The sequence below is a fragment of the Vombatus ursinus genome, unplaced genomic scaffold, assembly GCF_900497805.2.
Source record: "Vombatus ursinus unplaced genomic scaffold, bare-nosed wombat genome assembly UNPS02014831.1, whole genome shotgun sequence".
Classification (NCBI taxonomy): Eukaryota; Metazoa; Chordata; class Mammalia; order Diprotodontia; family Vombatidae; genus Vombatus; species Vombatus ursinus.
In genome coordinates this window covers 463,419-477,000 of record NW_020954609.1, presented here as the reverse complement: position 1 = coordinate 477,000, position 13,582 = coordinate 463,419, and the positions used below count along the sequence as shown (strand labels likewise).

At 53.7% G+C, this 13,582-nt stretch overlaps 1 protein-coding gene across 2 annotated transcripts in view; it reads right to left on the bottom strand.

Annotated features, from left to right (window-relative positions):
* FLNA (filamin A) overlaps positions 1–13,582 on the bottom strand; it is a 57,713-nt gene that overhangs the window by 39,708 nt on the left and 4,423 nt on the right. For both annotated transcript variants that reach the window (XM_027838927.1, XM_027838928.1), the window contains exons 2-10: positions 12,152–12,647; positions 4,862–5,110; positions 4,322–4,419; positions 3,802–3,949; positions 3,226–3,344; positions 2,967–3,044; positions 2,706–2,868; positions 1,625–1,825; positions 675–812 (exon numbers count right to left, since the gene is read on the bottom strand). In XM_027838927.1, coding sequence (XP_027694728.1) covers positions 675–812; positions 1,625–1,825; positions 2,706–2,868; positions 2,967–3,044; positions 3,226–3,344; positions 3,802–3,949; positions 4,322–4,419; positions 4,862–5,110; positions 12,152–12,554 — 1,597 coding nt within the window. In that variant the 5' untranslated portion in view covers positions 12,555–12,647. The remainder of the gene's footprint in view (positions 1–674; positions 813–1,624; positions 1,826–2,705; positions 2,869–2,966; positions 3,045–3,225; positions 3,345–3,801; positions 3,950–4,321; positions 4,420–4,861; positions 5,111–12,151; positions 12,648–13,582) is intronic.

The following is a 13,582-nucleotide window of genomic DNA, read 5'->3' as shown; positions in this document are numbered from 1 at the left end:
ATAGCTCTGCGCAGCCACCATAGGCCCTGAGCTGGCCCTTACTGTGAAGGGGCCTTGCCCTTCAGGACCAAACAAAACTAGTCTGTCTTCCCCAGGACAGCCTTTCAAAAATACTGCAAGGCAGTGATTATGTCCTCACCCCGCCTCAAGTCTTTTCTTCTCCAACCTAAACATCTCATGTTCCTTCAACCAATCCTCAATGACATCACCCCAAGGTTCTTCTTCATTACATATGCCCTCCTCAGGACAGCTGGCACTTTCCCAACACCTTCCTAACCCACACAGTATTCCCAGTGTAGCTGGCATCCCTGGAAGTTAGCCCTGGACCTCCCTTAAAGCACATGGAGATGACACTCCCTTCCTCAGCTCTCATATCTTTGCTGACTCTACCCACTCCCCATAGTTTTTGTGGACAACCTGCTATCTCAATAAACCTCTCCTCATGGTATTTACATTCCAAACTTTATATTTCTTAATTTTATCTCGTTAGACTGAGCAAACGTTCCATGAATTCCTAGGCTGCTGCCCCACCGCTCCACCTCCACCTCCCCTCCTTTGGCCTACTCTGAGCCTCCAGAGGCCATGTTCTGGGGTTAAACACATCTCCCTCTCTTTGTCTGTGGGGCCCCCCAGCTCTGTACCCCACATGTCCCTATGTTTGGCAATTGACTTACTGGGACCCTTCACGACAACCCTGAGCTCGCCACTGCCTGCCCCCTTGGTGTAGACTTTGAAGTCAGCCATCTCTTTCACTCGAACGCCTTTCGGTTGCAAACCTCGGCCCACGGCGCGGCAGGCACTGGGGTTACAGGCTGGGGAGACAAGGGAGGTCTCACTATTTGGAGAAACGGAGGAACCCCAAGGATACTCTGGGTCCAAGTAGCCCAAGGCCGAGGGTGAGGCCTCTGTTCTGACGTTACGTTTTTGCCTGCCAAAACCTGGACCCAGGATCGTCTTTTCTCAAAGAATTGGGCAATAGAGGAGGCAGTAATCATATGCTAAAGCAGCCAATGATCAGGTGCAATGCCCTCATGGCACAGAGGGCCCCACTGAAGGGGAGTGACCAGGCCGAACTAGCCCAGTGACTAGGATCTGGGGCACTTGTGAGCTCCAGCTACTTACTGAGCTACCAGAGCTGGGAGGCTACAGGAACATGCTGGGACCTCCCTCCCTCCCCTCCCTCCTCTACTCCTTCCAATATCACCCCCTCCCTCCAAAATAATTGGGCTCAAGTACCGTCCACCCTTTGGTGAGATCAGAGCTCAGCAGAGATTCCCAGGCAGCCGGAGCCAGGTCTTCAGAAAAGACGAAAGCATGAAGAAGAGACAGACAGCAGAGGGGAAACAAACCACAAAGGGAGAGCAAGTTTGCCGAGAACAGTGAAAAGAGAGGTGATGAAAAAAGAGGAGGGAAAGAGGGGGGACTCAAGGCGGCCGTGAATTAAGATGAGAAGAAGAGTGGTCTTGTGGCCCACCCACCATGGGCTCAACTTCTCCAGGATGGGGCAGCCAGAGGATGAGGGCAGCCAGAGCAGCAGTGGCTGAGATGGCAGTCAGCCCCATGGGGTCCCTGGCACAGGATGGCTGGCCTTGTGGGGAGCATAACATGCATCAGAGGAGCTCACCTTGCCCAACAGCAACAATGTAGGGGCTCCGGGGAATGGGTACCCCAGCAAAGGTGACATAGATGGTATAGATTCCCTCCAAGGTAGGCTTGTAGCTACAACGGTATGTGCTGTTGCCCTTGTCCTCCAGCTGTTGTTCCACGGTACCCTTCTTCCCCGTGGGATCTTGGATCACTACCTCTACCTCTCCAACACCAGCACCTGATAGGGAAACAAAACTATAGGATCCCCAGCTGCCCCCAATCACTCTTCCACTGGTTACTCTGCCACCCCACCCCCATCCAAGATGGGAAACTGCTCTGGGTAGGGAGGGGCCACATATGCTATAGAATCATTGATTCAGAACAAGTATCTGAAATAAAACTGAAAAGCATGCATTTCATTTTCTTGGGTCTCTTCCAACTCTGAAAAGGTGGGAGTAGTGAATGCATATTGAAACAGGCATGTAATCTGCTCACATCTGCCAACTAACTACTGAAAGCTCCTGGGAGCAGGCAAAGCTCCAGATATTAGGGCAAAAGGTCAAGAGTTTAGTGCAGGGGTGGGGAACCTGTGGCCCTCTAGGTCCTCAAGTGTGGCCCTCTGACTGAATCCAAACTTCACAGAACAAATCCCTTTAATAAAAGGATGTGTTCTGTAAAACTTGGACTCAGTCAAAAGGCCGCACCCGAGGACCTAGAAGGCCACGTGTGGCCTTCGAGGCAGCAGGTTCCCCACCTCTGGTCCAAAAGGGCCTCTGCCACTTACAGGCTGCAAAGGGCCAAGGATGTGCCCCAAAGCCACAGGAAGCAAGGGTATGGCAGCCTGTGCTCCTATGCCACAGCTGCCTTAGTTATTGGTTCTTTCTAAGCTCAGGCCTGAATCTCATACCCCACAGAGGGTTGTTAGTGGAGAGATAGGGTATGGCAGTGGAAGGAGCACTGGGTTTGGGATCAAATACCTGTCCAACCACTTCTCCATAAAACGAGGGATGTGGCCTTTGTAACCTCTAAGGCCCCTTATAGGTCTGGCTCTAGGTCTCTTGGATTTTGGGAGGGGGAAGATTTGGGGGGAGAAAGGATAGGAAGGAGGTCAGCCTTACCGGCAGTGAAGATCTCAAAGTAAGTGGTCTTGTTAGCAATGTTACCACTGGGTTCCAGGCCAGGGCCTTGGGCTGTGACCTTGCTGGAGTCTCCCTGGGACTTGTCCACATACACCTCAAAGGGGCTCTTAGCAATGTGCTGTCCAGCAAAGAGGACTGTGACCTAGACAAGGTAGGATGCAGGGAGAGATGGGAGTAAAGAAGCGAGGCTGGCAGCATTCTACTCTCCCTCCCCTCCTCTGGCCCAACCCTCAGTCTCACCTTATGTGTCCCTGTGACCTCAGGGATGTACCAGACAGAGAAGGTGCGATTCTTGTCATTGTTGGCAATCACCTTGGCCTGTAATGGTGGACAGGGGGCCTTGGTCAGCTTGCCAGGCATGAGGCTAGGACACAGTTCACCTACTTCTGGGCCAGTCTTCTCTCTGAAACTAGCCTTAGATTCCTTCTATTCCCCACACAGGTCTCCAGTCTCTCTCCACCTGACCCCATAGGTGAGCAAGGGGAGGGTTAACACCTACCTCTTCCCGGTGCCCAGCAGGGTCCTCCACATACACCAGGACCTCCCCCTGGCCAGCGCTTATTGTCTCCACGGTAAACTCTGCCCGTTTCTTCACCATATTACCAGTGGGCTCTATTCCTATGAGGGAGATACCAAGGCGAAGTCAGGATGGCACAAGGCTGGCTCCCAACTCTCCCCTGCATCATGGCCAAGCAAAGGGTCCCCACACAGATGCCCACCACCTTCTTGTGTGGGGTCATTGCCCAATCCCCTATCCACTCCCGTTCTCTCCAATCTGGTGGCCTAACTGGTTTCCTCTAGGGTTCTGCGGAGGATATCTGCTGGCTGCCTTTAGCTTGGTATCAGTATTAAGCTTCATTGTGGCCAGTGCCCAGACCCCTTCACTATAGAGGGGTTTGGCAGGAGCAGGTCAGCATCAAGACTCAAGTCCTTGCCTGCCTAGACAGCTGGTACCTGCTTCTTCTTCTTGGACCTCAGAACATCTGCCCTCCTGCCCCCCACCAAAGTGCCAATCTCCCTAAGGTCCACCCTTCTGTCTCCAACTGGCCACTACACTAAGGCAAAAACTCCTCACCTGGCCCATAGGCTCTGGCTTTCTTTGGATTGAGCTTGGGACGCAGTGGGGCTCCAGGCTTCAGTTTGGCTTTAGGGAACTGGGACAGGTAGGTCATGACTGAGTGCTCATCGACGTTGGGGTCCACAATCTCCTCAGGAGTGATCACCTGTAGAAGATTGGACATTGCTGTTAAGATGAGAGGAGGCCAAGCCAACTTGGCACCATCCTCCAGCTACCCCTACTTACAGTCAAAGAGCAAGGGAGAGCCTGGAGTTGGGGGACTCATGAGGGGAAACTGGGACAAGGAACCAGAGGCCCAGTAGAAAAGGCACTTGACCTGGAGTCACAGGACCTATGGTTAAATCCCTCCAACTCTTACTTTCCTACTCTGCGTCTCAGTTTCCTCCTCTGTAAATCAAGGGGGTTAGATTGGATAGCCTCTGAGTTCCTTTCCAGCTCTACATCAATCACATAGCTCTTTTGGGACAGGGAAGAGACAGTAGGTTGAATTGGATACAAATATTGGCAAAGCTCGTACCTGAGGAATGCCCAGCCAGTCATCGGCCTGCTGCATGGCTTCTCTGGCATTGTTCACAGGCTTACTGGCATCCCAGGAATCCCAGTCAGGGCACAGGCCTGCAGCAGACAGAGGAACCCCATGGCATGAACCAGTCCTCCCCCCCACCCTTGGAAGTAGCTCATACCATATTGGTCCAGTATCAAGGAGCCAATAGTGGACAGTGAGGGGGACACAGTGAATATCAGTCCCTGCCTTGGAATACATTCTATTCAGGTATGGGGATGTCAGCCAAGGCCTCCTCTGTAGGAGGTAGGGGTTGAATTAAGCCTTAAAGGGAGGTAGGGACTCCAAGAGATGGAGATGAGGAAGAAGAGCATTCAAGGCAAGGGGGTCAACCTGTGCCAATACACAGTGGCAGGAGGTGCTGGTGGGGGTGATTCCTTGGTCCTTCCTCTGCACAGAGGATCTTGAAATCTGGTCCCTCCCAGCATTCTCCCTGCCCTGATTCCTAAGTGGGGAAGCCTGGGGGCAGAAGGAGCAGCAGGGCTCGACCCTCACCTGGAGCACAGCTATCCACGAGGGCCCCAAGGGCACGGCCACTCTGCCAGTCCCTACTGAAGTTGGTGATGGGCAGCTGAGGGAGCTTGTTCTGGATCCAGCCCAGGAGCCGCTGCTTGGGCGTCTGCTTCTTGGCCTCTTCATCTTCCTCCTCGTCCCACATCGGCATTGAGATGGAGTAGTGCAGAATCAGGGTCCAAATCAGACCCAAGATGAGCTTCAGGTTGCCATCAACAATGGCCTTGCTGTCTGCAGGGGGGCATGGGGTGGGATGAGAAGGATGTCTGCTCAGCTTCTTTCCAGAGCCCTGGGTGCACACAGGGCTATGGTAGCCTCTAGCTAAGGCTAGAACCCTCAAGGATCTGTCAACAAGCACTGATTAAGTACCTACTGGGTGCCAGGCACCAGGCTAAGTGCGGGAGATACACAAAATTATGGTTCCCAGAGGTCTTTGCCAAATGTAAGATCTATCCAGCCTAGAAGGAAGGGAGGAAACATCCAGGGCAGATGAGGGAAAGACCTTGGCAAAGGTTTCCCAGGAGGTGAGGAAGACACTCAGGATTAGACTACAGGTCTTGGAAATGTCCTCTGAGGTTCTAGCACTCACCAGTACCTCAGCCCCTCCCCAGAGGGTTAGCTCCGAATGCCAGTGACTCAGAGGAGAGGGTGCTTGAGCAGGGAGAAGTGGCTAGAACACTAGACCAGCAATTAGGAAAGACAAGAGGTCAAATCCTCCTTGACTTTTATTAACTAAACGACCCTGGGTAAGTCATTTAACCTCTGGGCCTCAGTTTCCTCATCTATACGATTCACTTCACAAGGTTATAAAGATCAAATGAAAGAAAGGGTGGACAGAGGGGTAAAGAAAGAAAGAATATGTACATGTGAATGTGTATGTGTGCACATGTATATAAAAAAGAAACAGAATTCTTCTTCCCCCACTCCCTACCCCCAAAGTCCTCAGTGAGCTGGCTGTCAGCCAGGCAGATTATGGCCCCATGGGGAACAGAGAGATAGAGAGCTTGCAAAAGTCAGCAGAAATTAATTGGGGGGGGGGTGGAGGTTGAAAGACAAGGGAGCCAAGACTATGTGGGCATAACTAATGAGCCCTGAGTCACCTCAGCCTGAGGGTAGGACCACTGAGGAGATAGAGTTCTACATTCCTGAGGCCTACACATAGGACCACAGAATAGCAGAGTTGGAAGGGACCCCTCAGAGAAAGCACAAGCCCTTTATTTTACAGAAGGAGAAAAGGAGGCCCAGAGAAGGCAGTGGAACATGCCCCAGGCCACATTTAGGTCCTGGCACAGCAAGGATTCAACTCAGGTCTGCTGACTCAAAATCTCTGACTGTTGGGGTTTCATCCCCCCTTTCCCATACAGGCAATGCCGGGGGGAAAGAATGCCTACTATCCCAAAGGTTAGAAAGTCTTTCTTGGTGCTAGCTTCCCCCTCCCCCACTTCAGTGTAGTATAGGCTTATGTAGATCAGCAGGCTCTAGCTCTGCCTTTGAACCAAAATATTAAGACATTCCACTGGGAAGGGGAAGCTTCCACAGGTAGGGGCTTAGTCAGGAAACAGGTCCTGTGTTTCCCTAGATAGCTCTATAGCCCCTAGAACAAGCCCCAGCTTGCCTTGGGGAGGGAGCAAGAAGAGGCTGAGGCTGCCAAGGGTTGCTTCCCTCCCTGCTGCTGCTCTATTTTGGGCTCAGGAGGCCCAGGCCAGCCCTGAGGGCCAGGGAAGAAATGAAGGGGAAGGGGGCAGGGAATAAAAGGAATGGTCCTGATCAGAGTGCATCCTAAAGAGCTCAGGGAAGAATATACCCCCACATGTCAAAAATCCCCTCTGATCTAGGGGACTGGAGTAAAAAGACAGGCCCACCCCACCCCAAACCACAGAAAGCAAACTGAACAGCAGGCCAAGAGCCAGAAGAAGGAACAGGCCCAGGAAAACCTGGCGGGCCTGGCCTGGGGAAATGGTCCAGGATATTCCAAGACCCACCCGAAGGGCCTGGCGAGTAGCCACCCCAATCACCATGGCAACTCCCTCAGCCCCAATCAGCAGAGTTCTCAGCTAGCCTCAGGAGACAACTAGCCTCTACACATACTCCGCCTTTCAGGGGGCCTTGCCCTGAATAGTTGACCCAAGCCTGCAACAGGGGGGTGGGGGTGGGAATGGTAGAGAGGTCTAAGAAAAGAAACAGCAGGAAGGTTGAGGAGGAAAGTTAGAGCAGAAAGGCCATCTCACCAAGAAAAACCAGAAAAGAAATCCCATGTCCTGGCTTACACATGTTCTGCTAGGCCCCAGAAGGCAGAACCTGGAGCAACAATGGGGGTGGGGGGTAGAAATGTCAAAAGGATTCCATTTTAGGCTTCATATGACAAAAGGTCTGGAGAATGGTCTCCAAGGGGAATGAATGGGTTCCTGCTTCAGCACGTGGGGTAGCCATGTATCAGCAGAAGTAGTATGCCTCCCAGTTTCACAAAGTTAGGGTTAAAGGATGAGGTGGCCCTAGAGGTTCCTGCCAACTCCGAGATCTTGTGATTTTTGTCCAGCTCTGTCCCTGAAACCTCAGGTAAGTCCCTTCCTGTCCCTGGACCTCAAAGTGCCCATCTGTAAAGTAAAGATCAGATGAGATAAAACTCAAAAGTCCCTGCCAACACATTCTTGTGTTTCCATGAGATAAGAAAGGGGCTTTGGGTGGGGGTGGGAGAATCAGACTCTGAGTTGGAAGGATCTCAGATCACCAATCTCACCCTGCCTACCCTGGAAACCCTTCTACAACAGGCATGAGAAGTGGTCAATCTGAAGACTACCAGGAATGGCAAATTCATGACCTCCTAAGGTAGCCCTCTCCTCTTGTGGACAGCCCTAATTGTAGGAAGTTTCTCTTTATATGGATTTGAAATCTGACTCTCTGCTGCTTCTATCCTTGAGGGGAGTGCCTTGGTCTACCTACCAGGAGCCCCAAAAGGACTTCCACAAAGGCAGGGATGATGCCAACTTTACCCAATGCAGAAACATTCTTTTCTACAGGGCTCAGCAAATGGGGTCACAGCAGACCTCCCCACGCCTATCTATAAAGGAGATAGATCCTCTTAGTCCTTATCTGTAAGATTCTTCCCCAAAGTTAAAAAAAAAAAAATGCAGAAAAAAAATGTTTGTCTTCTGAGTCAGCTGGAAAGGGGGTGGGGAGGGTACCAAAAAGGAGAGAAGAGAAAGTCTGGAATAAGACTTTTCCATATAAGGGGCTTACGAAATATCAAGGCTGGACAAGCCTTAGAGATAACTTTAGGCCCCTTATTTTATAGATGCATTCAACCAGGCCCAGAAAGCAAGGTGCCAGGGGTCACACTGAGGCAGAGCTGGAACTAGAACTCAGGATTCTTTCCTTTCTATCCCAGGCCTTCAGTTTGCTCCCCAGGCCAGAAGCACTCAATCCAGTCTTCTCCAGGCCCAGAGTTCTCTGCCTCAGCACTTGCTAAACTGTTTTCCAGAAGCAAGAGAACCCTAACACACCCAAACATGACCAAGGGGAATAGCCCTACCCATCAATATCTGAGAGCTCTAGATAGCTTAGAAAGCTAGCAGATTCTCCCTGGGTAGAAATGCATAGAGGGGCAAGAAGAAGCCTGCCCTGATGGCCCACCTCAAGTGGTCTCTCCACTTTTCAAATTCAACCCTATTTCCCTGATTACATCTCACCTATTTCAAAGTAGTTGATAGGGAGAGAAGGTAGAAAAGACTATTCACTGCCAGCTAGAATGCCAAATATAAACAAGATCTGCCAAGCCTCCAGCTGGCATTGGTAAGAGCTCAAGCTGGGTACCTCTTCTATCATACCCTTTGTTGGCCTAGTGGGCCTGGATGTGCTAGGTAGGTAGGTAAATAGCACTGAGGAAGAGGGGCTGGGTAAGGCCAGGTTATGAGCCATCACCAACCATCCCTCATACACAGGGAGGCCGACCCAGCTTCCAGGCCAGGCCCTATCTTAGGGAGTGCCTGAGACACACCCTCAGTTCCAGTCACAACAATGGTCATTCGTGTGTGTGTGTGTGTGTGTGTGTGTGTGTGTGTGTGTGTGTGTGTGTAGTATTTTACAAAGTGCTTATCTCTTCACTTCCACTGAAGAGATCCAAAAGGAGAGACTGAGGCCCCCAGAGAAAAAAGAGGATTTGCCCACAGTGAAACCCAGAGCAAGGCTCTTTCCCATCAATTCTGTGCAGGCTGGCATGAGACTCCCTTGGAATGCCTAAGGCAGTAAGTATTTAGGAATCTGCCACACACACAGCTTATCCCTGCCCCACCAAGCCCAAAGCCCTTACCAAAGGGGCCTTTCCCACGGCCTAGCTACCAGCCCAGGCCCCGGCTGGGGCCCAGGCCCTCCCCTCTCCCCTCTCCCCCCATCTCCCAGCTGGGCCCCGCCCCCCTCTGCTGGGGTGACACACCCCTCCCCCTCAGCCGCTGGGCCCCAGCCTGCTAATCATGCTGCTTTCCAACATTTTTTAGCCATATATGGGCAAAGCTCTAGGAATCAGGGGCGGGAGATGGAAGAGCAAACCCCCCTGCTGGGGCAGGGCCCACTCCCCCCCCCCATATCCTGCCTTCCTTCCTCCATCTACCCACTCTCTCCACCCACCCTCCCTTCTTCCCTAGCTTCAGGGCACAACTGCCCCACCCCACCCCCTTCAGGGCCCAGATACAATGTGGGATTGGTGGGGGGGAGGTGAGTCAGTCCCTTCTTGCCCCAGAAATTCAGACTTCTTGGAGCAGGGGGGAATGTCTGGGAAGGGACTGGGGGAAAGCCCCTGAGACCCCGAAGGGTGGCTGGCAGGAGGGGGTATGGGCCTCCAAGGTCTGGGCCTGGTGACTAAGACATTCCTGTAACCAGAATGGAAGGCTTTCCAGGGAGGGAAGTAACCCCAAAGCAGCTCCTTTCTCAGCCCTCCAGAGCCCAAGACTGCAGAAAACCCTAGAGGTCTAAAAACCCTACAGAGGCTTAAAGCATGGGGAAGGGAAGGCCTGCCAGGCAGCCCTGGGACTCAATCGAACTCCAGAGGTGGAGAGAAAAGATAGAGGCTGGAAACACGAGGGGCCAAGAGCAAAAGAAACGGGAGAAGGACGATTTGGGCGGGTGCCCAGACCCAGTCTTTACCAATCTGTTCCCTTCCCCCTTCAACACAGGAAACAGGGTGGGGCCTGGTACCCAACCCTGCTGGGCTCCCAGAACCACAATAGGCCCTAGTTGGGAGTTGGGAGGAGAAGAGGGGGCAGCACACTCAGAAACAGCCTACTAGGTGAGTGAGCCCCCAGGCCCTAGAAGGAGGAATTTAGGGGAGGGAAACACGGGCTTGGAGCTGTTCTAATCATTACTCAGGGAGGGAAAAATAAACCCAGCCCCAATCTGGGCAACAGCTTGATCTTGGGCAGGTCCCATGCCTTCTTGAGGCCTCAGTTTCCTTATCTGCAAAATGATGGGGTTGGACTAGATGGTCACTGAATCAGAATCTGCCTCCATCCAGAGCATCAAATGGTGATCAGCAACTGGTACTCTCCCTCAAACATTTTCTGGGTGCCTCCCCTTATACAGGCACCAAGCCTATCTGTTCTCACTCTCAGTCCAGCCACAGGTACTCCTCCCCTCCGCCCCTCAGCCAGATTACTTGTGCTTTCTGAGTCAGGAGCTAGGAACAGTGGGAAGAGAGAGACTGAGTAGGAGACAGACCCACACAGCTAGGCTGCTGCCCCTGGCCACACAAACTGGGGGGGGGGGGGTGTCTCTTCCCAGCTGGGAAGTTCTCTACTGCAGGGCTTCTTAAACTGGAGACCCCTTTAACACTTCTTAAACTGTGGGTTGAGACCCCCATATCTTCACCCACAGTTTAAGAAGTGCTGCCAGTCTACTGCAGCCCATGGGCATGTTTACTCCTGTTCCTCCATTATTTGGATCCAGTCCCATCGTCTCCTGCTATGGCACAGGCCTTACTCCCACCCCTCGGCCCCAGCCTTCCACATCCTGGTTGTTTGAAATACTTCTCCATCCTGGCTCAGCTCACCTACACCAGGACATCTTCCAAGATTACTCACTCCACTCTCACCCCCTCCTTCCCGGCTGCATGTGAGTTCCCTCTGCTGAGATGTCTCACGTGCCTTTCACCTGGACCTCTCCTTTCATCTAAACCTATACATGTCAACTTTAATCAAGGCTCTGCTGGGTAAGGTAGATGTCAGGGCTTGCCCTCGGATAAGCGTAATAAGCAGTAATACAAGGCAAGTGTGATGGGCAAAAGGTGGCCCAAGGGCTCTCCGGAAACCTACGGCTGGAGGAAATCAGGGAGGGCTTCTTGGAGGTGGCCCCTGAATTGCTCCCTGAAAAAACCGAAAGATTCTAAGAGTCAGAGCTGAGGAGGGTGGGTGTTCCAGGTTTACACTGGCAGGAGATGGAAAGCAGAGGCAAGTTTGTCTGCAGTGGTCAATGTACATGTCCATGTACCCTGTCGGGATCCTTGTTGGGCAGGGGGCAGCATCATTTTCTCTCTAGCCCCAGTACAAGCCACTATTGCCCAGCAGGCCCTAAGGGGCGGGAAGCAACAATTTGGTTCAATGGCTTGGGGAAGTCCCTCCTTCGGCTGGCAGCAGCACCTCTACCCTGCCACACCCACCCCTACCCACGGAAGCACCCAGCCCTTCACCATCAAGAAGGTGCTAGAGGACGGGCTGAAGGGGGGGGGGCGGCTGAGCATCGGGGTCCAGCCCCAGGTAATGCCCGGAAGAGGCCCTCCTCCCCTCAGTCACACACAGTCATACACACTCCCTGACCCCACCAGATGCCCCCGATCCACAAACAGTTAACAGCTCCAGCAACATTCCTTCAGCTCTAGAACAGCGGCGGGCTCAGGCAGGACTCCTCCTTTGTTTCGGGAGCCGCCAGCCCCAAGCCTGCCTCCTCCAAGACACAAATGTCGAAACAGCACCCCCCCACCTCCTGCGGGCTCTGCCCTTTAATGGGCCACCCCTCCCTAACGTGGGTCCAAAGGGAAGGGAACTAGCTGGGGGGTGATATCCTGGGCCCGTACTCCAACAGGTTAGACCAGATGTGAGCCTTGGCACCGCTATTTTGGCCCATGCCAGGCCTGGGGAACATGTGTGGGCAAAGAGATCTGAGACTGATTGAGTCACAGATCCGAGGGGGCCCCTACGGAGGGCTGGCGACATGGCCCGCGCCTCGGATGCCCAGCCCGGCCCTGCCCCGCACTCGTGGTGCCCAGCCCGTGGTGCCCCTGCTACTCACCGATGGACACGAGCTTGATGCTCTCCCGGTCGAGAAACTCGAGCGCCACGGACACATTCTCAAGCTGCATCTGGCGGAAGGTGGGCCGCTGGTTGTGCTTGCGGTGCATCTTCTTCTGGCTGAGCACCTCGAGCAGCGCGATGAGTCGCAGCCCGTCGCTCAGGTCCGTCTGCAGGTTGCCGATGCGCTTGCTCACGCACTTGAGGTGCTCGTTGCACCAGCGCGTGAACGTGTTCTGCTGGATCTTCTTCCACGGCGCATCCTCGGCCAGGTCCTTCTCGGTGGCCGGCATCTCGGCGTCCTTGTCCTTCTCGCCGCCGCCCGCTGCTGCTGCCGCTGCCGAAGCCGAAGCCGCACTGCTGGGGCTGTGGCTGTGGCCGGGCCGCGGGTGGGAGCTACTCATTTTGAGAGCCTGTAGAGGCTGGGGGCGGTGCTGGAGCCCGGCTAGGGGGCGGCCCTCCTTAATTAAAGACGCAGGCACCTAGAGCCAGACGAGCTGGGGGAAGAGACACAGCCTTGGGGTGGCTGTGCGATCCGTCCCTTTAAATGGGAAGGGGCGGGGGCGGGCCGGAGAGGGAGAAAGAGGCGGGGGTGAGGGGGTGAGGGGGCTGGGTCCTCCTCTCCCCTCCACCCTTTTCCCCTTCTCTTCCCCTAACCCCCCTTCCCCTCTTCCCTCCAGGCCCCCATTCCCCACTCCATCCAGCACAGAACTACTGCAAAGCTTTCATTCTGCCCCTACCCCCACCCCAGCCGCCCCAATTCCAACTCATTCCCAAGCTTAGCCTTACCCTGATGGCTCTTTAAACGTATCCCCTTTCCCTGTCCCTGGGGTTTGATGAAGGAGGAGAGGTCACCTCCAGCCGGGTGAAGGAAAGCAGAGAAGAGCTAACTTTCCTTCTCCGATCCCACTCCCCACTTCTGTGGGCCTCCTCCGTCCAAACCCCACCCCTCCAATGACCCAGCAGTTTTACTGGTGGAATGAGCCTGAGGAACCTAGTTCATCTCTCCCTGCTTCCTTGTTGGAGGAAACTGAAGTCCAGGGAAGAGAAAGAATTGGATCAATGTCACCCCAGCAGTTAGACTGTAGCTGGGCTCTCAGGGCTAGCAGTCGTCCCACGAAGTGCCTCCCAGCAGCCAAATCTTTCTTTTCCCTTTCTGTCCTCTCGCCCACATGTTCATGGTCTCTATGTACACAAGTGCCTTCCCAGTCATCCAATAGCCTGGGCAGTAAAGCTTTCCTTCAGCTCTGAGATGGACAGGCTCAGTTTCTCCATCTGTTAAAGGGAGGAAGGCTTTCCCAGGACACTAGGGCTCTTCTCTGGGAAGATCCTGGGTCCCTGTTCCCCCCCTCCCCCTATAACTGCAGCTGTCCACTGGGCCCGGGCATGTTACCGAATCCCTTCATTTTCTGCCTAGAACGATACTAGACTT